The following is a 26,020-nucleotide window of genomic DNA, read 5'->3' as shown; positions in this document are numbered from 1 at the left end:
ACTCTCAGTGGCAGCCCTGTTCCTTAATGCACAGGGGTTCTGTGCCTCACTCTGAGTGCTCAGAACCTGGCCTCACATCCTCACACAGCTGGCTAACTCAGTGGGGCAGCTGAGAGGCAAAGATTTGAGATCGGGCTGTCACCTCATGCACGTACTTTCATCTTGGAAGATGCCAAGGTGGTTTGGGGGTGTGAGGGGGAGAGATTTATTTATTTTTGGTTTTTTGAGACAGAATTTCTCTGTAGCTTTGGAACCTGTCCCGGAGCTAGCTCTTGTAGACCAGGCTGGCCTCGAACTCACAGAGATCTGCCTTCTTCCGCCTCCCGAGTGCTGGGATTAAAGGCGTGCGCCACCACTGCCTGGCTAAGGGGGATAGGATTTCTGCCAGATGGTGTCTTTGCTAATTCCTTTAAATATGGACCTCTCATAGCCTCAGTTTGATGGAAAAGGCAGTCCATCTCATTTACATTTTGTACATACAGGACTGTTATGGGGAAGGAAATAGGGATGATGGGAGCAGGAAGTTCCTTGGCCAAACCCAGACAGCCCTCTACCACTTCCTTCATGAGGCTCCCTCCAGAGCAGGTCTGGAAGTTGGTGTGGAAGTAGTTCTGGGAGACCAGACTTTGTTGTTGGTTCATATCTGTAACTTCAAATGCTAGTCCAAGAGAGGCCTGAGCATAGCAATGGGTTACGAGTACCATGGACCAAATCCCATCTTCATGCTTGGGTGGCCAGCACTTTACTGACTGAGCTCTGCCCCCCAAACTCACATTTCACAATTTTCAAGGTACTTAAAGCTCGGAGTTGAATTCCCGAAATGACTACCATGCTTCTGTGCCCCCAGACCCGTTTTAGAGCCATTCTGAGCAGACCTCCACCTCCCTCCGTTAAACTGTGACTATATATCCATATTTAGTTGTCACCGCAGTGTCTGAAGCTGGGTAATTTATGAGAAAGGGGGTTTATTTTGGCTAAATTTCTGAAGGCTGGGTTGTCAAAGAGGATGGGACAAGGCCTCATTCTTCTCGTGGTGGAAAAGAGAAAGACAAGTAGGGGTGTGTGGCAGAGGGGAATTGTGAAGGGTGGCTTCACTTATTTTTAAAAAATATTTTAATTATTTTGTGTTCTGGATGTTTTACCTGCATGTGTGTCTGTGTACCACATGCATGCAGTGTCCACGGAGGTCAGAAGAGGACGCTGGATCCCCAGGAACTGGAGTGACAGATAGTTGTGAGCTACCATGTGGTACTGGGACTGAAACCCAGGTCCTCTGCAAGAGTAACAAGAGCTCTTACCCAGGAGTCATCTCTTCAGGCCCCCACTCCCCCGGGTGGCTTCACGTTTTAAGAACCCAGCACCATCATGGTAACTAATCCCATGCAACCAGTGACAAGGACACTAATCCTGATGCCTAGTCACCCCTCCACAGACCACCCCCAACAATCCTCCCAGCAATGGCAATTAAGTTTCCGTATAAGTTTTGAGGATACAAACCATTTTCAAATCAGAATACGAAGGGGCCAGACCACACAATGCCATTGTGAAGGACCCTGTGGGTCAAAAAAAATGGAATTAGAGGCCCCAGAGTTCATCCCCAGAGTTTTTCAGGTGAAATTCCTAACCCCCACCTTCTTCAGCATCAGAAGTCCACATCAGCGGATTCTCACATCCCTTGACACTCAGGTAGGACTTCACAAGAAATGTAAATGATGGGTCCACCCTGGATTCTGCTCACTTATAATTTCACTGCCCCAGAGTCACCAAGGAAACATGATACAATGCAAGATAATTTAAAATTTTATTTTTATTTATTTTATGTATTTATTTATTGTCGTGGTTAAGATACAATCCCTGTTAATTGTAGGGGATCCATCTGTTAAACAAGAGCCAGGTGTGGTGTGTCATTCAAGTTGCTCTGAGTTGGATGGAGTTGGGAGGGGCCCTGATAGCTATTGGGTTAGACCAGCCAGGGCAGCATGTAAGACTCTATCTCAAAGACAAACAGAAGGAAGGACAGGAAAGGGGAAGGCAAGAAACACATTTAGCAAGAAGACAAAGCTAAAACTCCTGCCTAAGCCGTGAGCCTCCCTGTTCTTCTCTATTAGAATTGGTCACAAAAGTTGTGAGCTGGTTTTATAATTATTAGATTGTGGATGTTACCCATGCTGCCTACTGGCATGTGGCAAGACCTAGGTGGCTATGAGCGCCATATCACACTTTACCCGCCAGTCTGCTAGTAGACATCGTTTGTGCATCTAAGCCCTGCTTGCCCAGAACAGGCCATGATGAGCTGCCTGGTATGCACGCCTCTGTGAGTCTTTCTTCAGGTAGAGTATGTCTCCAGTGGTGTGGATAGTCCCCTGTCCGCACCTCTGCTCTCTTTGGACATTGTGTTAAAGTTTCAGTTAGGTGTTTCATATGGTGTGAGTGTCAGAGGGTTGTTAGTGTAGAGGGTTGGTGTAATGGGCATTGAGAAGCTTGGGGGTTAGGAGTCAGAAAAAGGACACTGATATAGTTCTGAGACCTCAAAGTCCACTTCCTCCAACAACAAACAGCACACCTATCAGGAGGCTGCCTTCCTAAGAGTTCCACTCCCTTTGGGCCTATGTGGGCCATTTTTATTCACACCACCACGTGTGAATATGTCATATGTCACCACATATGACAGAAGGAGGCATCTTGATGTGTGTGTGTGTGTGTGTGTGTGTGAGAGAGAGAGAGAGAGAGAGAGAGAGAGAGAGAGAGAGAGAGAGAAGAGAGAACTCTGTAGGCAAGGCTAGCCTCGAACTCAGAGATCTGCCTTCCTGTGCCTCCCCAGTGCTGCGACTAAAGAGGTGTGCACCACCTTACCTGGCAAGAACATATATTTTTAATTTTGAAATTTTTCTTATATTTTATTTGTGAGTGTGTGTGTACATGAATATGTGTGCCCTGGTACTTCTGTGGAGATCAAAGGACAATGTGTGAGAGTCAGTTTCTCTTCTCATCAAGTTGGTTGCTGAGAGGGAACTCAAGTGTCTTTACTGAGCCATCCCACTGGTCCCAAGAGTACATAGAATTTGAAGCCAGACAAATCTGACCTCAAGTCCTGACTCAGACACTTCTTTGTTGTGGCTATTTATTGCTTCTGTGGTTTTAAGCAAGTTGTTTAGGAGGCCAAGGTTCTTCTCTGCTGTATTATGTGGTGGCTAGCTAGCAGTGGTCTTGTAAGGATCCGTCAGCAAAGGCTTGTAGGTGCTTGCCTAGGTCCCATCGTAGGTATTCAAGAAGTGAGACCTATGAAATATGTTGGCTAAAGATGCAAATTTCATTTTGCACAGAAAGTTATGAAAATGATCCTAACTTCACGAAAGTGACTTTTATCCAAATGTTATCTCATCTCTGAGACCTATGTTAGTTATATAATGGACCACTCTCCAGCAAACTTCAGTGCATTATAAAAACCAAAACCCAAAGCAAAACAAAACAACAAAAACAAACTTATATGCATCACATCTGAAGACAGAAGAACTGCATTTAAGATCTCATTTGCCCCTTACTTTGTGATGGACAGTGACTGAACCTTGGCTCCTTATTTATAAAATGTGCTCACAGCCTGTGTCCCTGTGCCCACCACAAAATGACAGTATTTAAAGCAGCAGCATAGAACGGAGATCTGAAAATCATAGTTACAGGCTTTAAGAAAAATTGTAACCAGCAGAGAGAGAAACACAGATACCGTTCATGAAAAACCAAAACAGTCACTTGTGTATTTTGACACCTGTGCAAAATACAAACATCCGATGTAATGTCCAAGGGGAGAGAATAAAAGTGGAGTGAAAGAGGGAGCAATAAATAAAGCCCACAGCGGCCAGCAAGATGATGCAGTGGCCAGCGAGCATCTTTACCAAGTTTGATCTCTGGACCTCATTGGGAGAACATTGACTCTGACTTCCACGCTCATGCCATGGCCTGCACACAATACCCCCTTGCCCCTTAAGCAAATTTAATGAAAAGAAGATTGCATAGCTTTAAAAAATGCAACGTAAAGGGTTTGAACACACTTAGAACTAAGACATAGCACTCAGCCAGTGGCGGGTTTCCACTTCTTCCTGAGCTTATTCTGGAAGGCTGCGGACATCGAGCATGTGAAACACAAGCTAGACTGACTCTTTGTCATGAGCTCCACCTTGGGCAAAGGAACTGATGAGAGCTAGAAATTCCTTCGGCAGGAAGCTGTCACCAGGGTGGCGCCCAGGAAGCTGCTCCTGGCTGCAGAGTCTGCCGCTGAGATGACATCAGAGCCCTGATGTAGGAGACAGCACTTGACAGCACTGTAGAGCCAAATTGTCTGCTGCCATGGATCCACTGCAAGCAGCCCACCTGGGTCCTCGGAAGAAGAGGCCCAGGCAGACGGGCACCTCAGTGGCCACCACATCTCACGACATCAGGTTTCGAGACTTGGTCCTCTTCATTTTGGAGAAGAGGATGGGAACGACTCGAAGAGCCTTCCTCATGGAGCTGGCCCGGAGGAAAGGGTTCAGGGTGGAAAGCGAGCTCAGGTAGGACAGCCCTGGTCACTTGGCAAGCAGGTGGGGGCCTTGAGGACATCTCCAAGGGACCCAAGGAGACAGCTGGCTAAGGGAGACAAGATGGGTGCAGGCTGAATGAGATCAGATGGGAACTAATTGGCACCAAAAGATAAGATTTTTAAAAATCTGGCTCCTCATGACTGACTCTGAGATGAATTGCCCAGGGGTGATAAGAAAGAAAAAAATTCATCAGAAAACTTTACATGGAAATCACTCAGTTCCATGTTCTACCAAACTGAGCCAGCACCACTGGGTGCAGCTGTTTAGACCGCTGCTTTGGAATAAGAGGATGGGCTGACGGTGTGTCTCTGACTTGACACACACCTGGCTGGGTGTGGGCCAGGCTGAGATGGCTCACCATGGACACCTAAGTGGCCTCGGTGATGGTTTTCCAAAGAGTGGTCCAGGCCAAGTAGGCTTTGGGATGGGATGTTGGTTAAGGGTGTTTGTCTAGGGGTAACAGACGCCACCACAGAGTGCTGTGATAAGAGGGAGGGAAATAGGTAGCTGAAGCCACCGTCTGGACCCAGCTAGACAGAGTCACTGTCAGGAAGCAGCGGTTACCATGGTGTTTCTGAATATTCTATACATTCACCGTCTTGAATCAATGAGGAGAATCGAAGTGATTCAGAAAGCCCCAGGAAAGGCCCTGGCACACATGGTGGCTGTAGACAGGACTGCTGGGGTTACGGCGGGGACTGTGGGTGACCCACTCAGTTCTCTGTGTGCGACTGTGCAAGGGTGGGCTGAGCATAACATGTCAGGGATGCTATGACTTTTACGTGATATTTTGAATTTTAAGTCTTTGAATTTGACAAGAAGATTGTCAAACATTTCTTGCTGGTGAAATGCAGGCTTTGAAGCAGTACAGAGACACATTTCCAAGGTCAATAACCAGGCATGCCAAATTCCACACACCAAACTGAGGGGACAATTTTTCGTTTGCTAAAATATCCCCAATCAAAATTTCCTGAATTTTTGGGGGTTCTCTTTTCTGAGTTCTTGCCACATGGTCTCCTGCTCTGTTTCGTTTTAAGTCATTACGGTCACTCTCAATTTTGTTCCCGAACATTCTTTACACACAAAACGAATTTCACCTAATTTTTTTTTTTACTATAACCAATCTGTTAGGCTTAAATACAGTGTTAGCATTGAAAGAGAAAGAAACTAGATAGATCAAGGAGGGGAACAAAAACCGCAAAAAAAAAAATTTAAAGAGAAATTTAAAAACAGAAATGAACATTTTAAGCAGATATGAAGCTGCTTTTCATGGTAAAGAAATCGAGCAAGGACCAGCGAGAAAGGTGAGAGTCGTCTGCCTGGGGCCACTTACTCAGAAAGCGCTCTGGTAACCGGTCCAAGCTTCAGGTGGAGGCTCACTGACTGAGTAACCAACCGAGCAGGTTGGCCGGGTCAGGTGTTTAGGGTGGTCATCAGGAAGCAGGGAACTTTGTCGGCAAAGGGAATCGAAGAGGCAGAGCAGTGCCCCGGGTACTGACTGCCAGGACTGTGCCCGCTGCTGGGGAGACAGAGGAAACGGGTGCCGGCGAGGAAGCCACCGCTGTGCCTGTGATGGAGCGGAGTTCTCAGGCTGAGAGCACGGACACACTCAACACATGTGTGCGCCGTAGAGGAAAATAAACCACAGGAAGCAGAAGCCCCGGCGCTAACAGAATCTCTGTGCCCAGATACAGAGTCATTAATTTCTTAGGAAGAAACTTCTAGACCTCCTGACTCTAACCCGTCCCAGACCTGTGGTTGGTTCGGTACATTCTCCTCTTGGCTCCCTAACATTCAGATCAGTGTTCTATCTGGTGTGATGCTGAACAAGAGAAAGGATGTCAATATGCTTTGGCAAAGTTCACAGTGAAAAGTGCATTATTCTCTTGTTAACTGGTTAGGTCCATTGACCTGCCCAGCCAAACTGAAAGAAGATTGTTTCTCCGCAATATAAACTAGGTCAGATGACAGGAGCAAGCAGGAAGGCAGCCCATGAAAACACTAGAAACAGGTATCTGGTGTGGGAAGGCATATGCTCATAGTTCTGTGTCTTTGAATTTCTTTTTCAATAAATACATATTTGTTTGTTTGTTGAGACAGGGTCTCTCTAGATATCCTGGCTGTCCTAGAACTCACTATGTAGGTCAGGCTGGCCTCACTCAAACTCAGAGATCCTCCTGCCTCTGTTTCCCAACTGCTGGGATTAAAGGCATGTACCTCCACACCTGGCCTTAGACATACATTTTTTTAAAATATTTATTTATCTATTTATTATGTACACAACATTCTGTCTGTCTGTATGTCTGCAGGCCAGAAGAGGGCACCAGACCCCACTACAGATGGTCGTGAGCCACCATATGGTTGCCGGGAATTGAACTCAGGACCCTTGGAAGAGCAGGCAATGCTCCCAACCTCAGTGGTTAAGAGCACTGATTGCTCCTCCAAATGACCCAAGTTGGTTCCCAGCACCCACAGCACAGTTCTCAACCATCTGCAACTCCAATTCCAGGAGATCTGATGGCTCCACGTGCACCCGGCACCCTAGTGGTGCACAGACATACATGCAAGCAAAAGTTTTATACATTTAAAAAAATCAATCAATTGATTAATTAAGCCGGGTGGTAGTGGTGCACAGCTTTAATCCCAGCACTCGGGAGGCAGAGGCGGGCATATCTCTGTGAGTTCAAGGCTAGCCTGGTCTACAGAGCAAGTTTCAGGACAGACTACAAAGCTACACAGAGAAATCCTGTCTCAAAAAAGAAGAAGGAGGAGGAGAAGGAGAAGAAGGAAAAAAAAACCTCAATTTTAAAAAATGTAATAAGATGGGCTGGAGAGATGGCTCAGAGGTTAAGAGCATTGCCTGCTCTTCCAAAGGTCCTGAGTTCAATTCCCAGCAACCACATGGTGGCTCACAACCATCTGGTGCCTACTTCTGGCTTGCAGACATACAGACAGAATATTGTATACATAATAAATAAATAAATATTTTAAAAAATGTAATAAGAAATTAACAATAAAATGAAGATAACAGAAACAGTTGCAGTTATCATCATCATCATCATCGTTATTATAAAGAAAGAATACTTGTAGCACATGCGAAGTGGCTCAGCAGATGAAGTCACCTGTGCAAACCTGACAACCTAAGTTCAACTCTTGGATCCCAGGTAGAGGAGGAAGAAAACCAACTCTACCGAGGTGATTTCTGACCTCCATATGCGCACCATGTCATAGGTTAACACGCAGGCACATGTACAATAATATTAATGATTAATCATAAGAATTAATTAAAAGGTAAAAGGGCAAGGGTACCGATTAATGGTGATTGCTACACTTCTTTTTTGGTTTGTAAAATTCAAAGCCCAAGGTGAGAAGCATCCTGCAGTGTCCATAGCCCCTGTATACTTTTGGCTGCCAAGAGGACCAGTCTCGGTCTTACCTTACCTGAGATTCTCAGTGTATTGAACTCTCTGGAGTGGTTCTGTTCTCTCTATCACGAATGTGTTTTTTTGAGTGGAATATCCCACTCTTCTATGTGCCAAAGGAAGCTGGTTCCTAAAACATGAGTGAGAAGAGATACCAAGTCCCTTAATGTAGTTTTGAACACCAAAAACAAAAACAAAAAAAGGATACTGGATTTACTCCATGACCAGCATCCTAGACCTTATCGCACATCGCTAACTTTAACTCACCTAATCCAGACTCAAAAAATGGACTCAAATCTCCTGTTTTCTCTGCCCCAATTGCATCCTGAGTAGGGTGAGCTACTTGGAAGCTCCCACCTGTCATCTACCCTTCTCTATAAATATATTTTGCTACATTCCCCTATGTCTTGAAACAAATCATAGCAATTGAGGCAGAGGAGCTGTGACCAAGAAGGATGGAGTCCCGTCTTTCTATTCATCTAGGACCTTCACACTTTCTAATGTTGCTCAAGCTGCTGCAAATGCACCAGAGAACAGCATCATCTGGCCAAGTTCTTTGCAACTTGCCTGCAATGGAGGACGTTAAGGACATTCGTGGAGGACGTTGTCTTCACTGAAAGCGAAAGTCATTCCCACACCATCACAAAAGACTGTGAGTGTCTGCTCTGTGGAAACGGAACCTGGAACATTGCTGTAAGAGCGCTCTTAACCACTGAGTCAACCCTGGAGCCCCTTGATTTCTTTTCTGTTGCCATGATAAAAAGCCCCGACTTCAGGAACTAGATGTGTGGAGCAAGGGAAAGCCTGAGTGAATGTGCATTGTTGACACGGGCACCAGCAGACCGAGGACCAATGCCGCAGACCCGTGGGAAATTGGCAAAGCCTTCCCCTGTTCTGGCGGAGTGTATAAAAACTAGCGACTCTTAGCTGGTGCCTTTCCACCTGATTCCAGCTTTGCTATGTCCATGTGTCTTTCATTTCTTTAGTATCTGTCCATCTTCACTCCCTCACCACCCCAGTCAGGTCAAGGCCGTAGGCCATGCAGGCTGTGGGAGCTGGAGAGAGGACTCACAGGAGCACTGGCTGCTCTCCCAGAGGATCCAGGTTAGATTCCCAACACCTGCATGGTGGCTTTCAACCAACTGAAACTCCAGTCCCAGGGGATCCAATGCCCGCCTCTGGGTTTGTTGGGCACTGGGCAGGCACCAGTGTGGTTCCAAACTCATAAAATTAAAAAGATATTTGCTCAGACAGTAATTTACCTGATGACTATTAAACCACCCAAGGACCCTGTTAGTAATTTTTGTAATTAAATACATTTTTCCTTCAGTCTCTGGTCTCTACTTTTGTAATCATTAACCTAATAAAAACTATTTTTTTATACATTCAAGAGCAAAAAAAATGGAAAATTTATTCCTGTTCTGATCCAAACTACTTTCTATTTCAAGTTAATGAGAAATTTCCTAATCCCATTAAAGGTAGTTAAAGCACCAGGTGAGGTCCTGGCAAGGGCTGGAATAGAAAGCTCTCTCTCTATATTGATGCTGCTGTGTGTTGTTTGAAATCAACCTCTGTTGCTTTACTTTCAAGGATTCTGAAAGCACACTGGTTGCTAAGAGAACTGGCTGAGCTGGGGCGGGAGCGGGTTAAGCCGGCTTCTCTAAGCAGCTCAGTTTAACTATAAACACTGCTAAAGTCATTGTTTACAAAATACGGGACATGACTTCTCCCAGGCAACAGAGACAACCTTGGAAGTGGTGAGCATCCAAAAGAGCTCAGAAAGTCACACTGGAGGGGGAGGGGTAACAGTGACTGTCTCCCTTCTTCATCTAAGGATTCTCTAATAATATGGAACGAGGCAGTGCCAGCTAGGGAGGAGAAGACAAGGATAGGCAGATGGACACATGGGAATACTCAGCGCCAAGATTTGCAGGATAATTCCATAACATGAAACTTTTGAACACCTGAGCCCCACCTGACAATTCTGGCAACATTTGGAATTTCTGCATAAAATTATATTTGTCACATATATTCTAGTTAACATATAATAACTGTACATGTTTATATGGCTAAGAACAAGGATTGAAAATGTGTGTGCAATGAGTGTGAATAAGGATCAAATGTAGTACTTCATGTTTCTATCTCTATTTCTGTGTCTGGAGCCACCAAGCGCCTCCTTCCTAGTTCTCCATGACATAAAGGATGGGCTATTGTGAACCGTGTGTGTGTGGTGGGGGTGAGCATCACAACTTATTCCTTTCAAATGTATTTGCACACCTGTTACCCATTTTCCTCTACCCTTCCCCTTCTCAACATGCTTCTTTTAGTTGTCCTTACTGAACCACTAAATAAGTTCCTCTCTCATAAAAGCCATGGTCTGATATGGAGAAAACAATCTTGTATAAACGTGACTGGGGAAATCAGTTGTTAAAATGGTTGCCATGCAAGCACAAGGACCTGAGTTCAGATCCCCAGCACTCATGTAAGAAACTGCATCCAGAGGCAGACTAGATAAAGAGACGCAGGGTGAAGCCAGGCGCTGAGAGTGTTCGGTGGAGGCAGCATTGTTTACCAAATGGTCCTCAGTTCTTCCCTTGGAGACCCAGAGCGGTTGTGGCCTCCCTGTAGAACCTCCATCTTGGTGTGCAGCCACAGCAGCTATTTTCTGCTTTCCTGGGACAGCTCTAACCTCCCGTAGTCTTCTAGTTCAGACACTTCATATAAAACAGAAGAACATCAATTATACACAGGGCTTCTTGGGCAGATACGTGACAGAGTGTCTCCATTCATATCTCTGCCCCTAGGAGGAACCGTTTGCTTTCCAGCATGGCACCTATTCAGATTCCTTCTCTGTCTTACTGACGTGGCATTCATTCCGATAATCTGTGAGGAGGGTGGAAGGGAACTGCGCATGGAATTCCTCTGCTCAGGAACCACGCACCCAATCACAGAGGGCAAACTCGTGGCTACTCAAGTTCACAGGCTTTGGGTTAAAACAGACCAGGATCCAAATCCCACCCCTGCAGTTATTAGCAGGGTAGGGTTTTTAGTGTCTCCCAAGGTCTTTCCTCGTTGTTGTGTGGAGCTGATGATGCCTGCCTCCCAGCATTATTAACAATTAAATGCATGGCGTGCATTTAATATATTTAACACTTAATACCAGCGCCTGGCATACGGCAGTGCCTCAGTGCTCTTGGGTTTTCAATATTGAGGCACTTAGAGCAGAGACAAGTCTTATGTTCCCAAATAGATTTATTGTCACAGTGCATTAATAAGGAACTGTCAGGGGAGCATGCTGGAGGGGGCAAGCACCCTGTGATACCGTCTGGTGAGGCTCAGGACTCAACATGAAGAAGTGTTCAGTCCGAGAGAATCGTCTGCAGGAGACCCTGACAGCCACCAACCCAAAGAGGCGATGTCAGCTCAGGTTAGACGCCAGGGAGCACAAGAGGACTGGGCCAGGATGGACAGAACCTCTGAAATTGAATTTCTGAGATTATTTGTGGTAAAGGACCAGTTTACAAAAAAATACTCAGTGCTTTAGCTTAAACATGAATAATAAAGCTCTTTTGGCAATATCAAGTTATAACCAGCTTTAAATATTGACTTCAAATTTCTGCTTCTTACTTGGCTGACACCCAGTGGCCTGGTACTGAACTCTGCATGACTCTTCACGCATCCGCACGATTGTGGCCATGACTTTCCTGTTTCTCCTGCTTGCTTTAGTGGGGGACATCTTGCTGGCTGTTTGACACAGCCCTTATTTTAGAACACCTCATTTTGATACTTACAATCTCAATTCTTCCTTGAAAAATGCATCAAGCTATTCTTCTAGCTTGAGTTGCCAATCAAGATTTTATCCCAGGGCTTCACCATCACTAGAAAGAGTTCATGTTTCCCACATTACAGACTTTAGGCTCTGCTATCGTTTCCATGTGAAATGTCCCCCATAAACTCATATATTTGAATGCTTGGTCCCAAGCTGGGGACACTGTGATGGCTGTGGAACCTCTCAGGGGTACAGTCTTACTGGTGGGAGTGGGTCACTGGGGTAAGCCTTAGGGAATTTTTTAATAGTTTTATGTATGTATAATGAATAGCAGTGTTTTTATTCCCCACCCTCTCCCTATCCTGGTGAAAACTTCTCTTCTCCACCGAGTCATTCTCTTACTTTCAAGCCTTTTCTTTCTGTGTAGCTGACTGCTGGGTTCTACCTCCTGTTCTCTCTCTGCTTCCAGAGTGTGACCATCTGGCCTCATGCTCTTGCTATCATTTGATGGAAGTCATCCTTTGGAACTGTAAGGCATAACAAAACTTTTCAGGGGGCTTGTTTTTATATTTTGTTGTTGCTGTTGTTTCTGAGTACATGATGTTGATTTTGCTTTGCTAGTTGTATGAACAGGAATCGGAAGTTTCTACCCCAGCTTTCCTTCACACAATGCAGAGCCATAGCTTACAAAGCTGTTTCGAAACCTAAGAGGGGTGTGTGGCTCCCATACCCAGTGTGAACTGGGACCTGCCTAAGAGATCCCAGGAAGTCCCAGGAAAAGAGTGGTGGGGCTCGGTAGGAAGGGAGGCAGAGGAGGAGCTCAGAGGTTGAGCATCAGGACCCCCTCAGCACGTTCTTCTCTCTGAGCTCAGACAAAATTCCATTACTGTAAAATAAGTATTACCCCAGAGAACCTGGACAACAAAGATGAGCCTAAGAGGGACATGCATGGATCTAAATAGGAAGGAGAAAAAGACAAGATCTCCTGAGTAAATTGGGAGCGTGGGGGTCATGGGAGAGGGTAGAAGGGAAGAGGAGAGGAAAGGAGGGAAGCAAAAAATCATATAGGGCTATAAAAACAATAAAAGAAACAAAGGAAGAATAAGCATTAGCGTTTTTTCAATATTATAACAAACAATGACATATAACAGCTATAATATTATATCTATAGCTATTTATAATGAAAAACTCCTTCTGAAGGGCGGAGGTATGGATGAACTAATGCCTCCTCTATGAACTGACTAGTCCTTTTGTTGTTGCCTTAAAGTTTTGATGTTAAGAACCTTTCAAGGAATTTACTGCAAATAATTTTGGGGATTTTAAGGACCTAATCTAGGGATATAGTTACCTGCCATGCCTTGGCCCCTACGAAATGTTGTCTGCCCTCAACTTACTTCTGCCACCCCAATGGCCTCAGGTCCAACCTCCAGCCTGTCTTGTGATACCAGCCTCAAGTCTTGCCTGCCAGTCAGACACTTTGATTTTGATCTGCTTCCTTAAGTGCAGCACACCAGAAGCAACTCCAGTTCTAGTCTCCACTTCTCCACTAAAGAAATGCAGCTTCTTTCAACAGCAGGGATTTACATCACTGTGGTTCCTGTGGATGATATAGCTCCCCCTCCACCTTCCCCAGGGTGCTCTATGTGGGTGACACAGCTCCCCCTCCCCCCTCCCCAGGGTGCTCTATGTGGGTGACACAGCTCCCCCTCCACCTTCCCCAGGGTATTCTATGTGGAAGACGTAGCTCCCCCTTCTCCAGGGTGTTCCATTAGGCACTCTTCTACATCTCCTCTGCCTTCTCGTCAAGTGTACCAGGAATTTGTCTGTTATTCCCTATATATTCCCACCTCAACTCTCTCCCTTCCAAAGCATTGTGTGGATCATCTTAGCCTTTAAAAAATGACACACTAACACTGCTTGTGTTCTGCTTACACAAGTCTGCTTTGGCTTGAACTCCCCAGATAAGAAGAACAAACTCCTGAACAAGGAATTTAAGACCCTTGCTACTCCTGGCTCAGTCATTTCTACAACTAACATGCCCCTCCCAGACTGTCTCGTCGATCCCATCAATCCTCTGCTGTCCCTTTCTTCCAGGACAATTCCCATGGGCCTCTCTCAGTCACCCAAATTCTGTTCCTTCTCTAAAGCCCACCTGATCTCACCCTGACCTTTGGTCTGTTCAGAATGCACGTCATTAGCCTTCTGTCTCACGTAGGCTGCGAAGATGCAGGTGCGCCATTTGTCGAGAGTGAGCCCTCCTCAACTTTGAACTTCTCAGCCCCCAGAGCATCATCTAAGGCATTTAGCTCTATGATCTCCAACTGGTGCAGGCAGGCATATGCACATTTACACCTATTTCTTTTTGAACTTTAGGTTCTCATATAACAATATAGTTCAGTTTTCATCAGACAAACTTGTAAATTACTGAGTCAGAGTCTTCCATGAACAGAAATGAAATAATTACTGAAACCACCTGCACCCTGTTAGGTACTACTTTAGAGATAGCTTCAGCTTCCATATTCCCTAAATTTCTATTTTACATGATTCTTGCTATATATATATATATACATATATACATATCCAACACACAGTATGTATGTATGTATGTATGTGCTATGTGTATACATATCCAACACACAGTATGTATGTATGTATATGCTATATATATACATATCCAACACACTGTATGTATGTATGTATGTATGTATGTATGTATGTATGTATGTATATGCATTCAACCTGGGATGCTGTTCACTGCTGCTTTCCTCGTGTGAAGGTCCAGGAGTCAGTTCCAGTGTGTACCTTGTCTTTTGTCAGCTGGGACACTCTGAAACCTTGAGGAGGAAGGAGAACATCTCATTTTGGAAGCTTCTTTTACTGGTGACTTTGTCTTTCGTTCCTAGTGATTCTGTTACCCACATTGTGGCAGAGAACAACTCAGGGTCAGATGTCCTGGAGTGGCTCCAGCTACAGAACATCCAAGCCAGCTCCGAGCTCGAACTCCTTGACGTCTCCTGGCTGATTGAATGCATGGGAGCTGGGAAACCCGTGGAGACAACAGGAAAGCATCAACTTGTTGTAAGTCTCCCCCTTGCTGGAGGTCCACTGACGGGGACTTCAGAGTTCACAGACTCGGGCTGATGCCAGGGTCCTTTCTTATGGAATCCACTTAGCTCTGTCGGGCTTCCAATTGCTCCTCTGTGTAACAATCCTGACCACCTCTATAGGTGGCGTGAGAATTGAAGTGACACATAGATAAATCATGCACAGTGTTGATATGTTAAAAAACACTGAATAGATGGGCACTATTTTTCTTAAAAATTATTTATTTATTATGTATACAGTGTTCTGCCAGCATGTATGCCAGAAGAGGGCACCAGACCTCATTACAGATGGTTGTGAGCCACCATGTGGTTGCTGAGAATTGAATTCAGGACTTCTGGAAGAGCAGCCAGTGCACTTAACCACTAAGCCGTCTCTCCAGCCCCATAAGAGAACTATTTTTTTTATTATTAATTTATTTGTTTTTTTTTTTTAGACAGGGTTTCTTTGTAAAAACAACCCTGTCTGTTCTGGAACTCTCTTTGTAGAGCAGTATGGCCTTGGACTCACAGAGATCCACCTGCCTCTGCCTTCCAAGTATTGGGATTAAAGTTGTGTGCCATTACCACCCTGTTTAAGAGAACTATTATTATGAACACATTTATGCAAAAATATTTCAAAATACTTCAGCCCTGACATTCTGGATGTCAAAAAAGTAAAAAGTTTCCAATTTTCTCACTCTGATAATTCATGAAAAAAATGAAAGAATATGAATTCTTAAAGCCAAGCCCTTGACGAATAATGCTAGAACCTCTGACAATTCACACAACAAAAGAAATGGTTCTTTTCCTGTTTGTGATTGCAAAAATGCATATATTGATTGTACATACATGAGATAAAATTCGCTATCTGGTGTAATTAATATGAATGAAAAATGAAATTTATGCCCTGGCAATGCTGAAATATGCATGGGCAGCCTATACATGGCGGTTCTGAACTTGTCCATATTGGGTCTCATGATCTAAATTGAAGAGGATAACTGACCAGGTCTCTTCCTCAAAAGGGCACAAGATCTCATTACAGCTGGCTGTGAACCACCATGTGGTTGCTAGGAATTGAACTCAGGACCTCTGGAAGAGCAGGCAGTGCCCTTAACCCTTGAGCCACCTCGACAGCCATTATCCTAATAAAAAGAACAATCATACACGTCTATGATAGGACACTAGAGATGCATATGACATATTTTGAGTCCTCTGTAATTTTACCCTCTTCCAGGAGCAATTGTCTTAAAGTTAATGTTTTTGCATTTGAGTAAATGTTTATAGTTATGTACACTTATAATTGACATTGCGTTCAAAATGAACACTTATGCTTTTGTGTAGGTGAGGAGAGATTCTTCCCTGAGTCATGCCCCAGACTCCCAGAACATTCCACCACCAACTGAACAAAAGATCTCCCAGTATGCTTGCCAGAGAAAGACCACATTAGACAACTGTAACCAAGTATTCACGGTAATGAAGTCTTCTCAACACCCAGGGCAAAAGTGTGGGGGGGGGGGGGCTTGAGGCTTCTTTTCATGAGTCTACAAGTGGAATTATGACTTTTCTGGAAATCTGAGAATGTTTCTCTGTGCCTGCCTGCCTAACCTGACCTCTGGTCCTTTGTCAAGTGGGCCTCCTTTTATATGGACATGGAAAAACATATTCCGTTTGTTCTATAGAGGCAGTAGACAGGCTCACAGCTGCTCTGGGGTCAGGGCTTGCCAGGCTAACACACTCGGTACAGTATCGAGCACAGGGCTTCTCATCTCTAACCTGCAAGCACAGCTGTGGGGAAGAACAGGAAACGGGTGGCAGCCCCTGAGTCACAGCTGCCTGTTCTGCTCGTAAGGAAAACATGCCTCACCTTAAATAACCCCGACTCTGGGTCGGTGTGATGAACACACCCCTCATTCCATAAGTAGGTTTGATGTACGAACTAAGAGAACCAGATGTCTGGGGTTCATGACAGAACCCTGGCCACGGACTGGTAAGGAAGACAGCAGAGGGTTATATATACCCGGCATGGCTGCTGGGACACCAGAAGCACCAGGTCACAGCTTGGCTGAGTTGTTTCTCAGTGTCTGATGTCACTGAGCTCAGTTTTCTCAGTCTTCATTAGACATCTGTCTTTCCAGTTCAGTGACAGTGTCCCACAGGGGAGGATACAGAGGGACAGGAGGTCGATCTTGACGTCAAAGGTACCCCATTAGTGAAGGGGACAGGAGGAACTTGCTCGTGGCTCTGACAAACAGACCAGCTGATCTGGTTTTATTTTTCAGGATGCCTTTGATATCCTGGCTGAAAATTACGAGTTTAGAGAGAACGAAGGCTCTTATGTGGCACTCGCGAGAGCGTCTGCTGTACTGAAATCGCTGCCATTTCCCATTGTCAGCATGAAAGACACAGAGGGAATTCCCTGCCTTGGGGACAAGGTGAAGTGTATCATAGAGGTAAGGGAGAAGCGGAATGTGCTGCCCCTCCAAATAGGTGAGAGGAAGACCGAAGAGACCACATAGGTGTGGACTCGCTCCTCTTATTTGACTACAGATAGATGACATAGCACAGAAAGAGATGGGTGTAGATGTGTAGAATCCATAACCCCACATGACCCCAGTAGGACTCCACGGACCCAGGTAGCAGGGAAAAGACCAAAGCCTTAGATCTCAGAGCAGCAGCGTGCTCTGCCTCCCAAGCCAGCCTAGGTGAGAGGCTCGGTCTCACTTAGGGCTCTTCCTGTCCAGCACAGGGTGATGCTCAGTGGCCTGATTCGGCATCCCTGTGCTCTGGGGAGAGATTGGGTAGGAGATGCATGTTTAACAATGTTTAAGGATTTTCCAGCAGCACAAGTTTGCCATTCAGTAGCAAGTTTCTATCAAATCTAATGCAAAGTATGTTATTCCAGAAAAAAATATCCCAGCTCAGACAACAGAGGCCCTGGGCTAGACCTCGTTAGGGCTTGATAACAACTGGCTTTTCAGTGGCCAACCACTGATCTGATGGACTAAAAAGTCCTTCTCTTAGCAAGTTGAAACTGTTGAGAAGAAAATTACCAGTACTATTTGGGCAATACTTGCCAGTGAATATTTCATCTTAGGTTCTATGAATTCAGGTCCTCATCCTTCTGTAACCTTGTCCAAGATTTTAAAGGGTCTTTAGAGCTATGACCAGCTAAGAGTTTTCAGTAACACAGGGAAATTTTTGCTTTCTTCAGATCAGCCAGGGAAGCTTCTCAAGTTTTATGAGGAACCAGCTGCTGGGGCTGTGGGTTTGCGCATGATGTGACGATGATATAAGGACAGAACTCAAAATCTTTTGCTCACCTCTCCTTGCAGGGAATTATTGAAGATGGGGAAAGTTCTGAAGTTAAAGCTGTGTTGAACGATGAACGATACAAATCCTTCAAAGTACGTGATTTTACATTTGTTTACTGGGGAGTGGTTTTCTGTTTACTCACTGTGGATGGTTAAATTAACTCAGACTGCTGTGCCAACCAACATGCCACAGACTGAGCTGCTGAAGCGAAAATTTATTCTCTGCCTGTTCTGGAAGCAATAAGTTTAGGTCAAGGTTCTAGGTCAAGATTCTATGGAGGGCTGTCTTTGTGGCTTCCAATGGCCTACCACCTTCTTGCTGTGGCAGAGATAGAGGTGAACAATTGCATGGGTCCTAGTTTGCTTGCTCTTGGATAGCTTTCTTCACTTTGCACTATTATATTAAGCATGACTCCAAGCTTAGGGAATAGCACCTCCCACAAAGGGCTTCCTACATCAGTCAACAGCCAAGCCATCCCCACAGACACGCCCACAGGTCAATGTAGTGCAGGTAATTCCTCATTAAGACTCTCAGGTGATTCTAGGTTGTGTTGAGTTGATAGTTAAAATTAATTAACACACCTCCCAAAAACCCCATTGCAAAGACCATCACACCGAGGATTAGGGTTTCAACATGGGGTACACAACTCAGTCCATAACAGAGTCCTAAGAAGCAGATACATGAACAAACAAGATGTTCCAACTTACTTTCATATAAAGAAATTAACTACCAAGAATCTTCATTCACGGTTACAAATGTCAAAGGGACATAAGAATACAATTAGAACATACCTGGTCCTGAAGCACAAACTCGTGTCCTTGTCGTCTCTTCATTTCCGGGACTCAGGGTTGATCACTTCCCAGTTTTTCTTAGCTTGGAGTTTTTTGGTACTTTGGCAAGTTCCTTTAGCTCATAAGTGATACAAGGCCTAATGTATGGCCGAGCAGGAGCCCAGGCTCAAGAGCACAGTTTAAGCCTGTACTTTGCCTTTATCCATTTAAAGATGGAACATTCCGAGCCTACTTGAGCATCCTTCCATCAAAGGTGTGGTACACCCTTGTGTGTAAGAGAGGAGCATCCTGGAGGCAGCTGGAGAAACAGCTTCACACATTCATAGAACAGGAGCCTTATACCGAAGCCTTACACAGATGTGGGTCTGCCTCTCACCTGTTTCGTTTTATGGCACTGTGGCTGTAAAAGCATTCTCCAGAAACAAAAAGCCTCTAAAAGTTACCATCCCCAGGCTCAGAAGAGAGCTCAGTGAAGCACTGAGAACCTGAGCAAGAGCCTAGGAACCAATATAAAAAGTCAAGTGCGGAGGCGTGCCGTTTAAATCTCAGCATTAACGCAGAGATGGGCAGATCTCTGAGGCTCACTGGCCAACTGTCCCAGCCTGAGGTTGACTTCCATTTTCCACATGCACAGTTACATATGCCCATGCATATGTGTACAAGTACACACACACACACGCACACACACTACTCTTGCTGATTTTAAGAGTAACTGAGCCAAAGTTTTGCTTGTATTTCTTGTCCATGGCCTGAAGCTTTGGAAAGCGCCACTCCGTTGTCATAGCGATGATCTGGGGGAACCAACAGCCTGCCTTTCCCTCCCTTTCAGCTCTTTACGTCTGTGTTTGGAGTGGGGCTGAAGACAGCTGAGAAGTGGTTCCAGATGGGGTTCCGAACTCTCAGTAAAATCAAGTCAGACAAAAGCCTGCGGTTTACACGAATGCAGAAAGCAGGTAAAGGGATCGGGAAAAATCACGGTCGCTCTCGGCTTGTCAGGGGAGAGTGATATGGAGGTCACTTTTGCCTGGGCTCCAGTCTGGGGAGTCAGGGGTATCTCAGCTCCAGCACTCGTCACTGTGTGATCTGCTTAAAACCTTGAGCCTTCATTATCTATCTCATTGATGAACTGAGATAACCGGGAAACACATCAGCTCACACAAAGCTCTGAGCTTGGCCTAGAACAAGGTCTCTTCCTGGGCTGCTGATTGCAGATGTCAAAGCAGGGCGGGCGCTGTCCGGCTTCCAAGAGCCTCCTCTAGACAACTGGGTCCGGCTGTCTCCCTGGGTAAGAAGCATGCACTGAAGAGTTGAGGGCAGAGGCATAAGCTGACATGGAGGAGGGAGAGAAAGGAGTGTTTGAACAAACTAGACTCACACTGGGTCAGTTCACACTGCCACAGTGTGCTAGGGACTGGAAAACAGAAACGGGCGGCAATCTAGGCACAGCCTTGGTCTATCCAAGCAGAGCCTGAAGAGACCTCAGAGCAACGTGGAGACAGAAGAATTATTACCATCATCTGAAAGTCTCACAAGCCCCACAAGTCCTCCATGGTGGTCAGGTCATTTCCTTCCATAGACTGTGTTGGGACCTTATTCAGAAATAAGGAAATACAGTTAATAACCCCCAAATTTGTAAGGTTTGTTTGCTTTTAACATGCAATAAAAATAGAGTAAAACTGTCCTTCAAGAGGGAGAGGGAGAGGGAGTTCCAGCCATTATTTCAAGTGCTTGGCTTCTGAAGTTATGGAGAATTGTAAAGCTATCAAGAGGAGCTATGGAAGTAATGGAGCCTTCTAGCAGAGGATACTGGGTATGTGGGGTAGTCAATAGGTAGCTTCTGCTTAAGTCATAACAACAGACAGACAGACAGACCACAGGCAATGAAATCACAAGAAACAGTAGAGGAGGTGGATCCTATCTTGGGCGTCCCACCAGTGACACTATACAAGGCCCTCATTCATGTTGTGACCTTGCTGATTTCTGTTTTAAAATATTTTTATTTTTAGTTTATGTACATGGATGTTTTGTCTGTATGCATGTCTGTGTACCACATGTGTGCAGTATCCATGGAGGTCAGAAGAGGGCACCAGATCCCCTGGAAGTGAAGTTACAGCTGCTTGTGAGCCACCATGTGGATTCCAGGAATCAAACCTAGGTCCTCTGGATGGGCAGCAAGTGCTCTTAGCCACTGAGTCATTGCTTAGACTTGTTGATTTCTGAGGAATTCCTATTAAACTTTATGCAATGCCACACAGGAAATTAAGAAAAAAGATCTAGTTTTTCTACTCTGGACCCCAGAAAGTACACATCTAATAAGCGTGTTTTACACCAACTCTAGAAATACCTTTTAAAAGAAATGTTTGCAATCACTAAACGTAAGTGCCAAGGAGACGGACTGGAAGGAGAGTGAGGACTGCTAACACGCACAGAGGAAGTGGGAAGCGACATCGTGTTTCACTCAGAGAGATTTGAGCTTGTGCTCCTTCTGCTTCAGGGCTTTGAGTCCTGGGAATACAGGTGTGAGGTGCTGGCCGACAGCTACACCTTCTTTAGAAAAATCATAACTTCATGTGCATGGACATCGTGAGGGAACATGGGGAATTCCAGGTACCAGCTGAGCTGTGTACTTGAGTGCCAGTGATGCTGGCAGTTTCTCTATTAAAGATTAGTGGAGTGTTGCTCTGTGGACCAACCCCCCCCCCACACACACACACAGCTATGTCCCAGTATAAAGGTGACTGTTAACAATACAGCTAGAAAAGACATCAGTATTCATATGAAGACGGTAGCTCCTCAAGCATCTGGCTTGGTAGGGACGTGTGATGGGGGTTTTAGCATGAACATCTTTTCTTCATCCTGTCAACACATTCCCGCAACTGTCCCATTTAGAGATCACAGATGGCTTTGAACCTGGGAGCTTTGTTGACAGCTTGCTCAAGCCAAATGGCCTCCTGGCCTCCTGGCGTCCTGGGGTGAGAGACAAGGAACAACAGGTTTTCTGTGACCCGTTGTGCCAATCAGCAGCTTCTAGGGGAGTATGTCTCCTGCTTGTCAAGTGGCATTTGGGTGGTCCCCTTTGGGGACCCTTAATGAAAGTTCAGCATTTCGTATAGAAGCGTGAGGAGCTGTCTCAGGCACACCCAAGCTTCCCTTAGTCCTTCACCCTAATCCCTGGAGTTAAGCATCTTTCCATGTCTGCCTCCCTCCAAACACTCTGTGGGACTAGCCGGATGCCCCCACTCCCTCTCCCTCACGACATCGCTTTTGAACAGTCATTGGTTTATAGTTCTCAGGCCCAGAAGCGGACATCAGCCTCTCCAAGGCACTTGGTTTTGCTTTGGACATAGACCATCTACTTCCTCTTATGGCCTTTCACTTTTCTAAAGAAGCCATCAATTCAAGTCCTGAGACACCACTCCCCTCTTGGGTCAGGGGTTAAGACAAGCTTTCTCTGTGTAGATCTGACTGTCCTGGAATTCACTTTGTAGACCAGGCTGTCCTGGAACTCACAGGGATCTGCCTGCTTCTGCCTCCTGAGTGCTGGGATTAACATTGCGAGTCATCACCGCCAGCCCCCAACCCCCCTTTTAAACAGTGTGATAGAGTTCGTTGGTTAAGAAGGCTGGACACGGTGCTGCACACATGTAACCTCAGCACTTGGGAGGCAAATGCAGAAGAATTAGGAACTCGGAAACAACTGGACCTTTGCTCAAAATAGAGGAGAAAAAGGAGAAGGAAGAGGAGGAAGATGCGACTGTGCTGGCTCTTCATTGTGACATCAGATAGGAAGAGTTCACATCCCAGAAGGATTTGAATACTTTTCCTTTAATTAGGACATTGTAGACCTCTCCTTGAGAATCCAAAGCTCCATTGTGATCATGAAAAGCCCACAAGCAAGCAAACAAGACAACACCATAGATGACTGTGCTCTGTGCAGAGTCTGATCCATGCCCTGTCTGAGACAGCATCCTCTCCCACTAACGCTGGGTTGCCTTATGTGTGATTTCTCTCCACTGGCCGGCCAAATGGCCTCTCAGGATTCCTCTACTACGAAGACCTTGTTAGCTGTGTGAACAGGGCAGAAGCAGAGGCCACCAGCGTGCTGGTCAAGGAGGCGGTTGCAGCATTTCTTCCAGATGCCTTGGTCACCATGACTGGGGGGTTCCGCAGGTAAGCGATGTCATTGTTTCAGCACCCCTCTCCTACCTGCCTCTGAAATGGTGCAAAAGGCTTATCCCGACCCAGTGGCGGCCTCTCCTTGTTGCTTTGACTCCTGTCCCCTGTGTTGCATTTCGGGAGCTCCAAACTGCTAGGCATCGCTTGCATACAGAGCTGTGTCTTGCTTCTGTAACTTTGGTCAGGTGAAATTTTCCCTGTACTTTTGTAAAATTGGCAACCGTCTGACTTCTCATTCCTTAAAACTAAATTTAGATGCTGCTTCAGCAAGCCCTCCTCGACTCGCTGTTGCTCTGTGCTGGATTAGGGACTTTCTTCCATGTTTCCCAGATGCCTGCTACACCATGTGTGCATTCCGTGTGGAGCTAGTGGGGTCTAGTTCCCACTGAGACCAGACTAAGAGCCCAATCACAAAGCAGGTGCTCAAGAAAGTTTGGTTGAGTCAATGAACAGCTAAGTGAACAAGTCTTCAGAAATGCATGCAGTCAGTTGGATACCAAATGCCTCCATAGCAGAAAGCCTCCTGCCCTTCACCCACTTCTCCTGAGACCTTACCTGGTCACTTGGATCAAAGAAGACTAAATCTAAATCCCTGGGCTGAGGTTGTCACTCAGTTAGTTGAATGCCTGCTTCACGTGAAGGAAACCCTGATTCTGATTCCCAGCATCAAATAAACCAGGTGTGGTGACACAACCTCTAATCCCAGCACTTTCGAGGGGTGTGGAGGCAGGAGGATAAAAAGTCCAGGGTAATCCTCAGCTTCACAATGAGTTTAAAGTCAGTCTGGACCATAGGAGACCCTGCCTTTAAAAAGTTGGTGGGGAGGGAAGACAAAGAAAAATCCCTTACCCACGCCATAATTCCAAGAAGGCTACCTTGTATGTATGGCCATAGCTCTTGGTAGGCTACTTACTGTCATCCATGTTTCTGTGTGTATGTGCTGGGTGTAGAAGTAATCTTTGTTACTTTCTTCCCATCCGTACACAACAATCTATAGACCACATGTGAATCTCCTGCCTTGAATTGGTTCATAAGAAGTAGAGGTGGACAACCAAGAACAGCTGATCTAAAATGTTGTGAGCATTTTGCACCACAAACCTCACACTTGAGACACAGAAACAAAGACTTTTTTTTTTAAATGAAGGGCTAAAATTATAACTGATTTTCATTCTGTGCTTTTTTTGAATTAGGGGTAAGATGACTGGGCATGATGTAGACTTTCTAATTACCAGCCCAGGAGCCACAGAGGAAGAAGAGCAGCAACTCCTGCATAAAGTGACAGACTTATGGAGACAGCAGGTAAGGAGACCAAGACAACCGCTTGCCACTCAAGACCCCCTTAGCGGTGCTTTTGGCTTGTTTCTTTTCTATTCTGTGTGTGTATATGAGTGAGTATGTATGTATGTGTATGTGCATGTGCATGTGTGTCTATGTGTAGAGTGTGTGAGTGTGTGTATGTGTGTGAGAGAGAGTATGGTATGAGAATGTGTGTGTGATATAAGTATTTGAGTGTGTGTTTATATGTAGTGTTGTATGTGTGGTGTGAAAGTGTATGTGAGGTATGTGTGCATGTCTAGTATTGTGGTAGGTGTGGTGTGTGTATGTCTAGGAATGTGTGTGAGAGTGTGAATGCATATGTGCATGTTTTGATGCATGTATGAGTGCATGTTTTGCACATGCATAAGCATACATGTGGGGGTGCATGAAGAGCTAGAGGCTGACGCTGGGGTTCATCCTTTGTCACTCTTCACCTTATTCACTGAGACAGGGTCTTCCGATCAAACCCAGAGCTTGTTGATATGGGTTGTCCTACTAGCCAGCCTGCTCTGGAGACCCCTTTTCTCCACCTTCTGAGGCTGGAATTGCAGGCAGACTGTCATGTCTACCAAGCACTCCTATGGGTTCTGGGGATTTGAAACTAGGGTCCTCATGATTACATACCCATGATTTAACCACTGATCCATCTCCCCAGCCCCAAACATTGTTAATTTTATGTTACATGATCATTGTATAGTAAATTGTCAATTGTGTTTGGAACACCTCAGCATGGCACCCCACGGCTGGCATGAGATGGACTAGCTTTGGGCCCCAGGCTGTAAATGGAGATTACTCTTACATTTCCCGGCTGCGCAGACCCAAATAATCACACAGAAACTATATTAATTACAACACTGTTTGGCCAATAGCTTAGGTGTCTTTCTAGCTAGCTTTTATATCTTAAATTAATCCATTCTTACTATTTTATATTTTTATCTCGAGGCTTGTGGCTTGTTACCTCTTGCTTCTTGGGCAGCTACATAGTGTCTGCCTCCTTTGGCAGTGACATGGTGTCTCTTTGACTCTCTCTACTATATAAATATTTGTTCAGATTTCTCGCCGGGCCAAAATAGCTTCTTTATTAACCAATAGTAATAAAACAGCAGTAAAAAAAATATAGAGGGGAATCCCACATCACTAAGATATACATTTCATGTACGCATCTTGTTAGAAGAAGAAAGTCAATGAGGGAAATCTAGACCATTCAGAGGTCATGGCCAATAGGTACCTCCCACTGTTAATGGTCAAGCTGAGTTAAGTTAATTCCACATTCAAAACCATCTGACTTCTGGCCCTCGCATCAAACACCAATTTCTAGAGAGAAAAGGGACTCTCTCTCCCCCAGGATCCTGCATGTCTGACTGAGTGGAGGAGGCTGGACCTGAGTTTCCTAGTGCAGCTTCCCCCCTTTCTGGTTAGACAATGTCTGCTGGGCATGGGCCAAGCTCACCCACCGACACGCCAGAGAGGGGAGACCAGACAGAGTGGAAGCTAGAAATAGCCAGCCCCAGAGCCATAAGCACCAGAAATGAAAACTAGATTTCAGAATCAGCTCCGAGTTCATCAGTGGGACCAT

General features: G+C 45.4%; 1 protein-coding gene across 2 annotated transcripts in view; it reads left to right on the top strand.

Moving 5' to 3' along the window:
- Positions 1-4,341: 4,341 nt before the first annotated feature.
- Dntt (DNA nucleotidylexotransferase) overlaps positions 4,342-26,020 on the top strand; it is a 29,572-nt gene continuing 7,893 nt past the window's right edge. For both annotated transcript variants that reach the window (XM_050148601.1, XM_050148593.1), the window contains exons 1-8: positions 4,342-4,544; positions 14,669-14,843; positions 16,190-16,318; positions 17,128-17,298; positions 18,181-18,252; positions 19,781-19,904; positions 22,989-23,121; positions 24,318-24,426. In XM_050148601.1, the coding sequence (XP_050004558.1) occupies positions 4,342-4,544; positions 14,669-14,843; positions 16,190-16,318; positions 17,128-17,298; positions 18,181-18,252; positions 19,781-19,904; positions 22,989-23,121; positions 24,318-24,426 (1,116 nt within the window). The remainder of the gene's footprint in view (positions 4,545-14,668; positions 14,844-16,189; positions 16,319-17,127; positions 17,299-18,180; positions 18,253-19,780; positions 19,905-22,988; positions 23,122-24,317; positions 24,427-26,020) is intronic.

Source organism: Alexandromys fortis, unplaced genomic scaffold (genome assembly GCF_014885135.2).
Source record: "Alexandromys fortis isolate MF-2015 unplaced genomic scaffold, M_Fortis_MF-2015_v1.1 scaffold_16, whole genome shotgun sequence".
Lineage (NCBI taxonomy): Eukaryota > Metazoa > Chordata > Mammalia > Rodentia > Cricetidae > Alexandromys > Alexandromys fortis.
The sequence above is the reverse complement of the archived record's forward strand: the minus strand, read 5'-3'. Positions and strand labels throughout refer to the sequence as shown.